The sequence below is a fragment of the Coregonus clupeaformis genome, chromosome 11 (genome assembly GCF_020615455.1).
Source record: "Coregonus clupeaformis isolate EN_2021a chromosome 11, ASM2061545v1, whole genome shotgun sequence".
Lineage (NCBI taxonomy): Eukaryota > Metazoa > Chordata > Actinopteri > Salmoniformes > Salmonidae > Coregonus > Coregonus clupeaformis.
Window position 1 is genome coordinate 34065649 of NC_059202.1, and position 15198 is coordinate 34080846.

The 15198-nt window shown below is 42.5% G+C and overlaps 1 protein-coding gene across 7 annotated transcripts in view; it reads left to right on the forward strand.

Annotated features, from left to right (window-relative positions):
* LOC121576830 (unconventional myosin-IXb-like) overlaps positions 1-15198 on the forward strand; it is a 125880-nt gene that overhangs the window by 96343 nt on the left and 14339 nt on the right. For 5 of the 7 annotated variants that reach the window (XM_045223511.1, XM_045223514.1, XM_045223512.1 and 2 more), the window contains 10 exons: positions 8970-9011; positions 9132-9243; positions 9461-9534; positions 9673-9865; positions 10309-10437; positions 11466-11571; positions 11738-11869; positions 12137-12260; positions 12609-12659; positions 15058-15176. In XM_045223511.1, coding sequence (XP_045079446.1) covers positions 8970-9011; positions 9132-9243; positions 9461-9534; positions 9673-9865; positions 10309-10437; positions 11466-11571; positions 11738-11869; positions 12137-12260; positions 12609-12659; positions 15058-15176 — 1082 coding nt within the window. The remainder of the gene's footprint in view (positions 1-8969; positions 9012-9131; positions 9244-9460; positions 9535-9672; positions 9866-10308; positions 10438-11465; positions 11572-11737; positions 11870-12136; positions 12261-12608; positions 12660-15057; positions 15177-15198) is intronic. The other 2 variants (XM_045223513.1, XM_041890358.2) reach the window with 1 other exon arrangement.

Here is a 15198-nt window from a genome sequence, read left to right on the forward strand (position 1 = left end):
GTGTTAAACAAATAAAAATATATTTTATATTTGAGATTCTTCAAATAGCCACCCTTTTCCTTGATGACAGCTTTGCACACTTTTGGCATACTCTCAACCAGCATCATGAGGTAATCACCTGGAATGCATTTCAATTAACAGGTGTGCCTTCTTAAAAGTTAATTAGCAGAATTTCTTTCCATCTTAATGTGTTTGAGCCAATCAGTTGTGTTGTGACAAGGTAGGGGGTATACAGAAGATAGCCCTATTTGGTAAAAGACCAAGTCCATATTATGGCAAGAACAGCTCAAATAAGCAAAGAGAAACGACACTCCATCATTACTTTAAGACATGAAGGTCAGTCAATCCTGACAATTTCAAGAACTTTGAAAGTTTCTTCAAGTGCAGTTACAAAAACCATCAAGCGATATGAGGACCGCCACAGGAATGGAAGACCAAGAGTTACCTCTGCTGTAGAGGATAAGTTCATTAGAGTTACTAGCCTCAGAAATTGCAGCCCAAATAAATGCTTCACAGAGTTCAAGTAACAGACACATCTCAACATCAACTGTTCAGGAGAGACTGTGTGAATCAGGCCTTCATGCTCGAATTGCTGCAAAGAAACCACTACTAAAGGACACCAATAAGAAGAAGAGACTTGCTTTGGCCAAGAAACACGAGCAATGGACATTAGACTGGTGGAAATGTGTCCTTTGGTCTGCAGTCCAAATTGGAGATTTTTGGTTCCAACCACCGTGTCTTTGTGAGACGCGGTGTGGGTGAACGGATGATCTCCGCATGTGTATTTCCCACCATATAGCATGGAGGAAGAGGTGTTATGGTGTGGGGGTGCTTTGCTGGTGACACTGTCTGTGATTTATTTAGAATTCAAGGCACACTTAACCAGCATGGCTACCACAGCATTCTGCAGCGATACGCCATCCCATCTGTTTGGGCTTAGTGGGACTATCATTTGTTTTTCAATAGGATAATGACCCAACACACCTCCAGGCTGTGTAAGGGCTATTTTACCAAGAAGGAGAGTGACGGAGTGCTGCATCAGATGACCTGGCCTCCACAATCCCCCGACCTCAACCAAATTGAGATGGTTTGGGAAGAGTCGGACCGCAGAGTGAAGAAAAAGCAGCCAACAAGTGCTCAGCATATGTGGGAACTCCTTCCAGACTGTTGGAAAAGCATTCCAAGTGAAGCTGGTTGAGAGACTGCCAAGAGTGTGCAAAGCTGTCATCATTCCCTAAATAGTTATTGCATAGTTTGGATCTGTGCTTTGGATCATTGTCCTGTTGTAGGAGGGAATTGGCTCCAATCAAGTGCCGTCCACAGGGTATGGCATGGTGTTGCAAAATGGAGTGATAGCATTACTTCTTCAAGATCCCTTTTACCCTGTACAAATCTCCCACATTACCACCAGCAAAGCACCCCCAGACCATCACATTGCCTCCACCATGCTTGACAGATGGCATCAAGCACTTCTCCAGCATCTTTTCATTTGGTCTGCGTCTCACAAATGTTCTTCTTTGTGGTCCGAACACCTCAAACTTCAAATTCGTCTTTCCATAAAACTTTTTTCAAATATTCCTCTGTCCAGTGTGTGTTCTTTTGCCCATCTTATTCTTTTATTTTCATTGGCCAGTCTGAGATATGGCTTTTTCTTTGCAACTCTGCCTAGAAGGTCAGCATCCCAGAGTCGCCTCTTACATTTTACATTTTAGTAATTTAGCAGACGCTCTTATCCAGAGCGACTTACAGTTAGTGAGTGCATACATTATTATTATTATTTTATTTTTTATTTTTTTCATACTGGAATCGAACCCACAACCCTGGCGTTGCAAACGCCATGCTCTACCAACTGAGCTACATCCCTGCTGGCCATTCCCTCCACTACCCTGGACGACGCTGGGCCAATTGTGCGCCGCCCCATGGGTCTCCCGGTCGCGGCCGGCTACGACAGAGCCTGGATTCGAACCAGGATCTCTAGTGGCACAGACCACTGCGCCACTCGGGAGTTGACTGTTGACGTTGAGACTTGTGTTTTGCGGGTACTATTTAATAAAGCTGCCAGTTGAGGACCTGTGAGGCGCCTGTTTCTCAAACTAGACACTCAGTTGTGCACCGGGGCCTCCCACTCCTCTTTCTATTCTGGTTAGAGACAGTTTGCGCTGTTCTGTGAAGGGAGTAGTACACAGCGTTGTACGAGATCTTCCGTTTCTTGGCAATTTCTCGCATGGAATTGCCTTCATTTCTCAGATCAAGAATAGACTGACGAGTTTCAGAAGAAAGGTATTTGTTTCTGGCCATTTTGATCCTGTAAACGAACCCACAATTGCTGATGCTCCAGATACTCAACTAGTCTCAAGAAGGCCAGTTTTATTGCTTCTTTAATCAGCACAACAGTTTTCAGCTGTGCTAACATAATTGCTAATGATCAATTAGCCTTTTAAAATGATAAACTTGGATTAGCAAACACACCGTGCCATTGGAACACAGGACTGATGGTTGCTGATAATGGGCCTCTGTACGCCTATGTAGATATTCCATTAAGAATCAGCCGTTTCCAGCTACAATAGCCATTTACAACATTAACAATGTCTACACTGTATTTCCAATTATTTTAATTGACAAAAAAAATTGCTTTTCTTTCGAAAACAAGGACATTTCTAAGTGACCCCAAACTTTTGAATGATAGTGTATGTATGTGTATATACAGTGGGGAGAACAAGTATTTGATACACTGCCAATTTTTCAGGTTTTCCTACTTACAAAGCATGTAGAGGTCTGTAAATTTTTATCATAGGTATACTTCAACTGTGAGAGACGGAATCTAAAACAAAAATCCAGAAAATCACATTGTATGATTTTTAAGTAATTAATTTGCATTTTATTGCATGACATAAGTATTTGATCACCTACCAACCAGTAAGAATTCCGGCTCTCACAGACCTGTTAGTTTTTCTTTAAGAATCCCTCCTGTTCTCCACCCATTACCTGTATTAACTGCACCTGTTTGAACTCGTTACCTGTATAAAAGACACCTGTCCACACACTCAATCAAACAGACTCCAACCTCTCCACAATGGCCAAGACCAGAGAGCTGTGTAAGGACATCAGGGATAAAATTGTAGACCTGCACAAGGCTGGGATGGGCTACAGGACAATAGGCAAGCAGTTTGGTGAGAAGGCAACAACTGTTGGCGCAATTATTAGAAAATGGAAGAAATTCAAGATGACGGTCAGAGAGCTGGGACCACAGTCTCAAAGAAAACCATTAGTAACACACTATGCTGTCATGGATTAAAATCCTGCAGCGCACGCAAGGTCCCCCTGCTCAAGCCATCGCATGTCCAGGCCTGTCTGAAGTTTGCTAGAGTGCATTTGGATGATCCAGAAGAGGATTGGGAGAATGTCATATGGTCAGATGAAACCAAAATAGAACTTTTTGGTAAAAACTCAACTCGTCATGTTTGGAGGACAAAGAATGCTGAGTTGCATCCAAAGAACACCATACCTACTGTGAAGCATGGGGGTGGAAACATCATGCTTTGGGGCTGTTTTTCTGCAAAGGGACCAGGACGACTGATCCGTGTAAAGGAAAGAATGAATGGGGCCATGTATCGTGAGATTTTGAGTGAAAACCTCCTTCCATCAGCAAGGGCATTGAAGATGAAACGTGCTGGGTCTTTCAGCATGACAATGATCCCAAACAAACCGCCTGGGCAACGAAGGAGTGGCTTTGTAAGAAGCATTTCAAGGTCCTGGAGTGGCCTAGCCAGTCTCCAGATCTCAACCCCATAGAAAATCTTTGGAGGGAGTTGAAAGTCTGTGTTGCCCAGCGACAGCCCCAAAACATCACTGCTCTAGAGGAGATCTGCATGGAGGAATGGGCCAAAATACCAGCAACAGTGTGTGAAAACCTTGTGAAGACTTACAGAAAACGTTTGACCTGTGTCATTGCCAACAAAGGGTATATAACAAAGAATTGAGAAACTTTTGTTATTGACCAAATACTTATTTTCCACCATAATTTGCAAATAAATTCATAAAAAATCCTACAATGTTATTTTCTGGATTTTTTTTCTCATTTTTTCTGTCATAGTTGACGTGTACCTATGATGAAAATTACAGGCCTCTCTCATCTTTTTAAGTGGGAGAACTTGCACAATTGGTGGCTGACTAAATACTTTTTCCCCCCCACTGTATATATATATATGTAGCTCAGCTGGTAGAGCACGGCGCTTGTAACGCCAAGGTAGTGGGTTCGATCCCCGGGACCACCCATACACAAAAAAAATGTATGCACGCATGACTGTAAGTCGCTTTGGATAAAAGCGTCTGCTAAATGGCATATTATTTATATTATTTATACAGTGGGGAGAACAAGTATTTGATACACTGCCGATTTTGCAGGTTTTCCTACTTACAAAGCATGTAGAGGTCTGTAATTTTTATCATAGGTACACTTCAACTGTGAGATACGGAATCTAAAACAAAAATCCAGAAAATCACATTGTATGATTTTTAAGTAATTAATTTGCATTTTATTGCATGACATAAGTATTTGATCACCTACCAACCAGTAAGAATTCCGGCTCTCACAGACCTGTTCGTTTTTCTTTAAGAAGCCCTCCTGTTCTCCACTCATTACCTGTATTAACTGCACCTGTTTGAACTTGTTACCTGTATAAAAGACACCTGTCCACACACTCAATCAAACAGACTCCAACCTCTCCACAATGGCCAAGATCAGAGAGCTGTGTAAGGACATCAGGGGATAAAATTGTAGACCTGCACAAGGCTGGGATGGGCTACAGGACAATAGGCAAGCAGCTTGGTGAGAAGGCAACAACTGTTGGCGCAATTATTAGAAAATTGAAGAAGTTCAAGATGACGGTCAATCACCCTCGGTCTGGGGCTCCATGCAAGATCTCACCTCGTGGGGCATCAATGATAATGAGGAAGGTGAGGGATCAGCCCAGAACTACACGGCAGGACCTGGTCAATGACCTGAAGAGAGCTGGGACCACAGTCTCAAAGAAAACCATTAGTAACACACTACGCCGTCATGGATTAAAATCCTGCAGCGCACGCAAGGTCCCCCTGCTCCAGCCAGCGCATGTCCAGGCCCATCTGAAGTTTGCCAATGACCATCTGGATGATCCAGAGGAGGAATGGGAGAAGGTCATGTGGTCTGATGAGACAAAAATATAGCTTTTTGGTCTAAACTCCACTCGCCGTGTTTGGAGGAAGAAGAAGGATGAGTACAACCCCAAGAACACCATCCCAACCGTGAAGCATGGAGGTGGTAACATCATTCTTTGGGGATGATTTTCTGCAAAGGGGACAGGACGACTGCACCGTATTGAGGGGAGGATGGATGGGGCCATGTATCGCGAGATCTTGGCCAACAACCTCCTTCCCTCAGTAAGAGCATTGAAGAGGGGTCGTGGCTGGGTCTTCCAGCATGACAACGACCTGAAACACACAGCCAGGGCAACTAAGGAGTGGCTCCGTAAGAAGCATCTCAAGGTCCTGGAGTGGCCTAGCCAGTCTCTAGACCTGAACCCAATAGAAAATCTTTGGAGGGAGCTGAAAGTCTGTATTGCCCAGCGACAGCTCCGAAACCTGAAGGATCTGGAGAAGGTCTGTATGGAGGAGTGGGCCAAAATCCCTGCTGCAGTGTGTGCAAACCTGGTCAAGACCTACAGGAAACGTATGATCTCTGTAATTGCAAACAAAGGTTTCTGTACCAAATATTAAGTTCTGTTTTTCTGATGTATCAAATACTTATGTCATGCAATAAAATGCAAATTAATTACTTTAAAATCATACAATGTGATTTTCTGGATTTTTGTTTTAGATTCCGTCTCTCACAGTTGAAGTGTACCTATGATAAAATTACAGACCTCTACATGCTTTGTAAGTAGGAAAACCTGCAAAATCGGCAGTGTATCAAATACTTGTTCTCCCCACTGTATATACAGTGAGGGAAAGAAGTATTTGATCCCCTGCTGATTTTGTATGTTTGCCCACTGACAAAGAAATGATCAGTCTATAATTTTAATGGTAGGTTTATTTGAACAGTGAGAGACAGAATAACAAAAAAATCCAGAAAAACGCATGTCAAAAATGTTATAAATTGATTTGCATTTTAATGAGGGAAATAAGTATTTGACCCCCTCTCAATCAGAAAGATTTCTGGCTCCCAGGTGTCTTTTATACAGGTAACGAGCTGAGATTAGGAGCACACTCTTAAAGGGAGTGCACCTAATCTCAGTTTGTTACCTGTATAAAAGACACCTGTCCACAGAAGCAATCAATCAATCAGATTCCAAACTCTCCACCATGGCAAAGACCAAAGAGCTCTCCAAGGATGTCAGGGACAAGATTGTAGACCTACACAAGGCTGGAATGGGCTACAAGACCATCGCCAAGCAGCTTGGTGAGAAGGTGACAACAGTTGGTGCGATTATTCGCAAATGGAAGAAACACTAAATAACTGTCAATCTCCCTCGGCCTGGGGCTCCATGCAAGATCTCACCTCGTGGAGTTGCAATGATCATGAGAACGGTGAGGAATCAGCCCAGAACTACACAGGAGGATCTTGTCAATGATCTCAAGGCAGCTGGGACCATAGTCACCAAGAAAACAATTGGTAACACACTACGCCGTGAAGGACTGAAATCCTGCAGCGCCCGCAAGGTCCCCCTGCTCAAGAAAGCACATATACATGCCCGTCTGAAGTTTGCCAATGAATATCTGAATGATTCAGAGGAGAACTGGGTGAAAGTGTTGTGGTCAGATGAGACCAAAATTGAGATCTTTGGCATCAACTCAACTCGCCGTGTTTGGAGGAGGAGGAATGCTACCTATGACCCCAAGAACACCATCCCCACCGTCAAACATGGAGGTGGAAACATTATGCTTTGGGGGTGTTTTTCTGCTAAGGGGACAGGACAATTTCACCGCATCAAAGGGACGATGGACTGGGCCATGTACCGTCAAATCTTGGGTGAGAACCTCCTTCCCTCAGCCAGGGCATTGAAAATGAGTCGTGGATGGGTATTCCAGTATGACAATGACCCAAAACACACGGCCAAGACAACAACGGAGTGGCTCAAGAAGAAGCACATTAAGGTCCTGGAGTGGCCTAGCCAGTCTCCAGACCTTAATCCCATAGAAAATCTGTGGAGGGAGCTGAAGGTTCGAGTTGCCAAACGTCAGCCTCGAAACCTTAATGACTTGGAGAAGATCTGCAAAGAGGAGTGGGACAAAATCCCTCCTGAGATGTGTGCAAACTTGGTGGCCAACTACAAGAAACGTCTGACCTCTGTGATTGCCAACAAGGGTTTTGCCACCAAGTACCAAGTCATGTTTTGCAGAGGGGTCAAATACTTATTTCCCTCATTAAAATGCAAATCAATTCATAACATTTTTGACATGCATTTTTCTGGATTTTGTTGTTGTTATTCTGTCTCTCACTGTTCAAATAAACCTACCATTAAAATTATAGACTGATCATTTCTTTGTCAGTGGGCAAACGTACAAAATCAGCAGGGGATCAAATACTTTTTTCCCTCATTGTAATTCACCAAATTATATTTTGAAGGAAGAAACTAAGTACTTTAAGCATATGTTTTATTTTCAGTCGCCTCCATCTCCTCTAACTGAAGCTAATTGTAGAGATTTTTTTTCTATTGATAATGTCAAATTAACAGCCACACAGAAAGACTCATGTGAAGGTGAAATTACAGAGGAGGAACTTATGGATGCAATTAAAGACTTTAAGTCCGGGAAAACTCCAGGGTTGGATGGCATACCAAAATTCTTGCTACCAATATAATGTTATTTATATGGGGGATACAATCTTCCCAGCTCTGCAGATTTTGCTGTGAAGAGACAGAATCATTAGATCATTTGTGTTGGTTCTGTCCATTTGTAGCTTGTTTTTGGACACAGGTCCAGGAATGGCTAAAGGATTGCAATATTTACCTGGAGCTAACCTTGCAGTTATCATTACTGGGTGATCTGAAAAGTCATAGTCAATCGATCAATAATATAATAATACTTTTAGCAAAAATGTTTATTTTTAATTCACAATCTGTAGAAGCAATGAGAATAGAAAGGTTCAGAACTTTTGTAAAACATCACAGTATGGTTGAAATATATATGGCAAATAGAAATCCTATATGGATGGTGTTAAGAGAGATAGATGGGAGGTATTGAATAGAGTTGAAGGATGGGACTAATAACAAATAACAACAAATAATAACAAAGATAGCTAATAATGTAAGCATACTGTGTCCATAATAAGTATATAGGTTGTATGTTGGGAGCTTTTGGGAAAGAGCACAGTTAGAAAGATATGGCATATAGAAGCAAACCGGATGGACATCATGAAAATGATCGGAGAGGTTGAGAGTAGAAGAAGTTCAGGAGCAAAAAAAAAAATATATATATATATATATATATATATATATATATATATATATATATATATATAATAGAATTATTGTAAAATTAACTGTGTCCATAAGGTGTAGATAGTAAGTATAGACCGGAAGTAGAGGCATGGGCATTGTTGTTCACTAATTTACTCCAAGTAGGGAAAGGATGGCGGGGTTGAAAAGTAATAAAGGGGGAGTATATATATATATATATATATATATATATATATATATATATATATATATATATATATATATATATATATATATATATATATATATATATATATAAAAACATGGGGATTGGAAGTGATGCAGACAATTACATTGATAGAAGATACAATCTATCTGCAATATTAAGCTGATCCTTCCCCCAGAAGAAAATAAAAATATATATATACTTTTTTCCCTCACTGTATATGTACAAATAAAAACGTTGGTTTTTGGTACTGAAGACACTGATATTTTTCATTGTCCGTCTTTATGGATTTAGTAAGTTAAATATTGATGGTTTTGTCTATATTTCAGCCTGCTAAAGCTCGGAAGAAGAGGCGGAAAAAAGACAAGAGCGTAAGTGCAAACTCAGGGTCGATCCTTAACCCTGTCTACTCTTTGTTCACTATAGAAAGATATGCATTTCATTAAATGATTGTGTACATGTATCAATGTGTCCAATGTATGATTGTTTAGATGGAGAACCCCCTGGACCATGTGTTCAGCACGTACCAGGTTAACATCATGCAGTCGTGTGACCAGTGCAACTCCTATATCGGGGGCATGGAGAAAGTCTACATGTGCAGCTGTGAGTACCTCATAGACATAAACACACACATATAGGCATTCTGACAACTCTCACATTCTAGTAACAACTAATAACAAGGATAACAGTCTCCAGTGATTGATGTGAATGCTGAGCATGCTTTAAACATACATAACCCAAAACATTATAACCATTACATACTGGGACCCATCGTGGATGCAAATGTTAATAGCCTCCCATTCTGGTTTTATTCTTCCAGATTGTAAGATGGTGTGCCACAAGAAGTGCCTTTGCAAAATTGTCACAGACTGCTCCACGTTTTGTGTCAAAAAGGTAGGCATTGATCTCACATATTCGTAAACTACATTGACATAGTTCCATGATTTAGGTGTGCAAATCTGAAATCAGTATTGGTCGCTAGGTGACTGGTGACTAAAACGCCTCTGACTGTTGGTGTCTGTCTGTGTGCAGATTGACGAGGAGTCGGGAGGCCTACACTTTGGGGTGCGCTTGTGTCACCTGACCAGCGAGGACAACCCCATTCCCATAGTGCTGGAGATGATGCTGGAGCATGTGGAGATGAATGGCCTGTTAACAGAGGGAATCTACCGCAAGTCAGGCTCCGCCAACCGCATGAAGGAGCTCCACCAGCTAATGGAGACTGGTAAGGGCCAGCCAGCCCATAATATTATAAACAGTATACCATTGCTTTCAGAGAGCTGAAAAGATTATGATGGGTAACACTTTATTTGAGGGGTGTACGTAAGACATACTTAACATTAAACACCTACACTTTTTACTGCTCTAATTACGTTGGTAACCAGTTTATAATAGCAATAAGGCACCCCAGGGGTTTGTGGTATATGGCCAATATATTGCGGCTAAGGGCTGTATCCAGGCACTCCGCTTTGCGTCATGCATAAGAACAGCCCTTAGCCTCAAATAAAGTGTTACCCATGCTTAATTAAACACCTACACAAGCACTAGAGTAGTAGTATTTTTCAAGTTTCATAGTGCCAATGTAGATCTTATGTATGACATAAGTATACCTCCTTCAAGTTCCCATTCCATGGCCTGTCTAATGGTTGTTGATGTATTGTGTGGCAGACCCCCACGCTGTGTGCCTGGAGAACTACCCCATCCACACAGTGACGGGGCTGATCAAACAGTGGCTGAGAAAGCTGCCTGACCCCCTCATGACCTTCACTCATTACAATGACTTCCTTCGGGCCGTGGGTGAGTCCTGTTATAGCTCTGCCTCACTCTGTACTGTGACTCTTCTCCAGGATCAAGGGAGAGATGGGTACTCTTGTTCGTTTGGGATTTTGTAATATAATGTACGTCCACTAGGGGGAGTCCCTATATCAGCCCAGGGGGGTTATCTTCTCCTTGGTATATTCTACTGCTCTACCAGGTCAATGCCAAAAAAATAAAGGAAATACTTGAGTAAATGAGGGATACAAAGTATATTGAAATCAGGTGTGGTTCCTGAGTTAATTAAACAATTAAAACATTCCATCATGCTTAAGGTCATAAAAATGCCCAGTTATCCATTATTTTGGCTACCATCGCTAGAGATCTCAGTGACTTTGAAAGAGGGGTCTCAAAGGAGCTTAGGGGATTTAAAGGTTGTGTGTTAGTGTGTGTGTGTCTCAGTCACTAGATCTTAACCCAATTGAACACTTATGGGAGCAGCGCCTGAGACAGCGTTTTCCGCCACCCTCGACAAAACAACAAATTATGGAATTTCTCGTGGAAGAATGGTGTCACATTACAGTTCCAGACACATTACAGTTCCAGACACATTACAGTTCCAGACACATTACAGTTCCAGACACATTACAGTTCCAGACACATTACAGTTCCAGACACATTACAGTTCCAGACACATTACAGTTCCAGACACATTACAGTTCCAGACACATTACAGTTCCAGACACATTACAGTTCCAGACACATTACAGTTCCAGACACATTACAGTTCCAGACACATTACAGTTCCAGACACATTACAGTTCCAGACACATTACAGTTCCAGACACTTTACAGTTCCAGACACATTACAGTTCCAGACACATTACAGTTCCAGACACTTTACAGTTCCAGATACCTATTAAGACACTTTATGTTGGTGTTTCCTTTATTTTGGCAGTTACCTGTATTCTACTGAATGTTGAAATGCGTAATATTGTTGACTGTCAGCAATCCCTACATTGTGGCGTTGTTGTTGATTATACATTGTGGTATTCCTCACCTTTCTCTAGAACTTCCTGAAAAGCAAGAGCAGCTACATGCCATCTACAAAGTGTTGGAACAGCTCCCCACCGCATGCTTCAACACCTTGGAAAGACTTTTCTTCCATCTAGTCAAGTACATACTCTTCCTGGCTGGGGCTCTCTCTCAAAAGTGATAACCATCTCAATAGGACTCACATGGTTTAAACATTGCAATTGCAATATTGTAGTGTGTATTGCTGTATAAATATTGAATTAACTTATTTTCCCTTCAACATGAGTAATATTTTTCTCTCTTCCAGAGTGTCTAAAGACGAGTCTCACAACCGCATGTCTCCCAACTCCCTGGCCATTGTGTTTGCCCCCTGCATCCTCCGCTGCCCAGACAGCGCCGACCCACTCATGAGCATGAAGGACGTTGTCAAGACCACCACGTAAGTATCTCTCTGATCAATGCATAGACAGAAACTACTGTTACTTTATATATAAAACATATTTTTATTAATTCAGATAAAAAACATCCCACAATAAGATAATAGTCCACTTAGAATGGATTTGATTGATCTCAACCCTAGTCTTTGCTGTTATCAAGTGAATATTTTGTTCGGGCAACTAGGTAGGACACCCACTGTATAGAAACCAATGCAGTGCCTTTACCACAATAGAAATGATGACTAACAGGTAATGTCGCTGTGTCCCAGATGTGTGGAGATGTTGATCAACGAGCAGATCAGACGCTACAATGAGAAGTTGGAGGAGATCGAACAGCTGGAGCACGCTGAGGCTCTGGCCGTCAACCAGCTCAAACTCAAGAGACAGAACACGGTGAGGACAATTCTACATGGTCTGGTCTGTCTGGACACTACCCAGGGTTGAGGTCAATTCAGGAAGTAAACTGACATTTCTATTCCAATTTTCCTCAATGCTTCTCTGTCGCTTTCTGAATTGACTGAATTGGAATGGAATTGATCCCAACACTGACACCAGGTCCATAGACTCAGTAGACAGACCGACCATAGTCACCAACTTGATTTACTACATACTGTAGGGCAGGGGTGTACTACTACACTCCTGATCCTGTAAGGCTGCAGGTGTTTCAGTGTCAGTGTATTGTCCAATATCCACCATGGGTTACTGCTCATTGTTTTGTGGTTCTCCCTTGTTTCTCTTCAGCTGCTCTGGCATTTGCCCCTCAGGTTTTCTGCTCCTTACAAAGGAGTGGTGGTACGTATCCACGTTGCTCTGGTCCTCCTGGTAGCTAGATGCTGTTTGCCATTCCCAACCGTCTGTGCATGACATGAAGTAGTCGATGCCCCCCATCCCCTTCTCTCCTCTTCATACTAACTGATGGGATACAATACTGCAGTGTTTCTAGAGCGCTACTGGGCATGCAAGCTTTTGTTCCAGCCCAGCAGTAACACACCTGGATCCAAGCAAAGACAATGATCAGTTGATTCTGTGACAGAGATGTGTTAGTACTAGGTGTGTGTTAGTGCTAGGTGTGTGTTAGTGCTAGGTGTGTGTTAGTACTAGGTGTGTGTTATTGCTAGGTGTGTGTTAGTACTGGGTGTGTGTTAGTACTGGGTGTGTGTTAGTACTAGGTGTGTGTTAGTACTAGGTGTGTGTTAGTACTAGGTGTGTGTTAGTGTAGGTGTGTGTTAGTGCTAGGTGTGTGTTAGTGCTAGGTGTGTGTTAGTGCTAGGTGTGTGTTAGTGCTAGGTGTGTGTTAGTGCTAGGTGTGTGTTAGTGCTAGGTGTGTGTTAGTGCTAGGTGTGTGTTAGTGCTAGGTGTGTGTTAGTGCTAGGTGTGTGTTAGTGCTAGGTGTGTGTTAGTATTAGGTGTGTGTTAGTACTAGGTGTGTGTTAGTACTAGGTGTGTGTTAGTACTAGGTGTGTGTTAGTACTGGGTGTGTGGTAGTACTGGGTGTGTGGTAGTACAAGGTGTGTGGTAGTACTAGGTGTGTGGTAGTACTAGATGTGTGGTAGTACAAGGTGTGTGGTAGTACAAGGCGTGTGTTAGTACTAGGCGTGTGTTAGTACTAGGCGTGTGTTAGTACTAGGCGTGTGGTAGTACTAGGTGTGTGGTAGTACTAGGTGTGTGTTAGTACTGGGTGTGTGGTAGTACTAGGTGTGTGGTAGTACTAGGTGTGTGTTAGTACTAGGTGTGTGGTAGTACAAGGTGTGTGTTAGTACTAGGTGTGTGTTAGTACTAGGCGTGTGTTAGTACTGGGTGTGTGGTAGTACTAGGTGTGTGTTAGTACTGGGTGTGTGGTAGTACTAGGTGTGTGGTAGTACTAGGTGTGTGGTAGTACTAGGTGTGTGGTAGTACAAGGTGTGTGTTAGTACTAGGTGTGTGTTAGTACTAGGTGTGTGTTAGTACTGGGTGTGTGTTAGTACTAGGTGTGTGTTAGTACAAGGTGTGTGTTAGTACTAGGTGTGTGTTAGTACTGGGTGTGTGGTAGTATTGGGTGTGTGTTAGTACTGGGTGTGTGGTAGTACTGGGTGTGTGGTAGTACAAGGTGTGTGTTAGTACAAGGTGTGTGGTAGTACAAGGCGTGTGTTAGTACTAGGCGTGTGTTAGTACTAGGCGTGTGGTAGTACAAGGTGTGTGTTAGTACAAGGTGTGTGGTAGTACAAGGTGTGTGTTAGTACTAGGCGTGTGTTAGTACTAGGCGTGTGGTAGTACTAGGTGTGTGTTAGTACTAGGTGTGTGTTAGTACTGGGTGTGTGGTAGTACTGGGTGTGTGGTAGTACTGGGTGTGTGGTAGTACAAGGTGTGTGTTAGTACACGGTGTGTGGTAGTACAAGGTGTGTGTTAGTACTAGGCGTGTGTTAGTACTAGGCGTGTGGTAGTACTAGGTGTGTGGTAGTACTAGGTGTGTGTTAGTACTGTTAGAACAAAGGCCTGCATACCTACTACTAGTAGCTCTATGCGACTAGATGTTAGACCCCTGCTATACTGCATGTTGGTTTCATCCCTCAGTGTCTGTGATGTGAAGGTTCTTCAGAGTGACGGTGTTTGGGTTGATGTTGTTGGTCTTTTCTACATGTGACTTGTGTGTGGTTTGACTCATGTATGGTTTGACTAGTATTTGGTGACTTTACTCTTGATCATAGCCTGCTTGTGCTGTATGGAACATACATGATTCCACACTGTACAACCTCAGGATAGGATGGATGGTTTGTGGATTCTCCCTGTTAACCGGTACCAAGCCTTGGTACTCATGGAGCTGGGGAATGTTTGACATGGGAATGAGTTGTCTTCTTGATGATGTCTTTTTCTCCTGGTGTAAAATAACCTTTGCTTTGATTTGCAGCCTCAAGCTTCCTTCAATAGTACAATCGTGCATAAAAACCCTCACACCCGATACTGACGTGTTCCTACATGTTGTGTGGTTGAATAACATAGTTTCATAGTGCCTGTTTACCCCTACTTATCATTACAAAACCTCCTGCCTTCCTCTAGGTACCATAGCTCACTGGAATGCCACAGGCATGATATGATATAAATAAACTCTACGCATGATGACATAACACAGCCCCCCATCCTCTAAACCAGTGTGGTATGGACTTGCTACTCGTTGAGGTGCACTGAGTAACTATTTGTGTGTGTTCTCTCCCAGGTGCATGAGAAGAAGTGCTCTGACCTGACGGTGGTCCCTGAGAACGATGATCCGCTAGACTCTGACACAGAGGCTGAGAAAAACCTGATGGAGCGCATCAAGTCCATAAAACAAGAGAAGTAGGAACTGAACAGAGCCCCT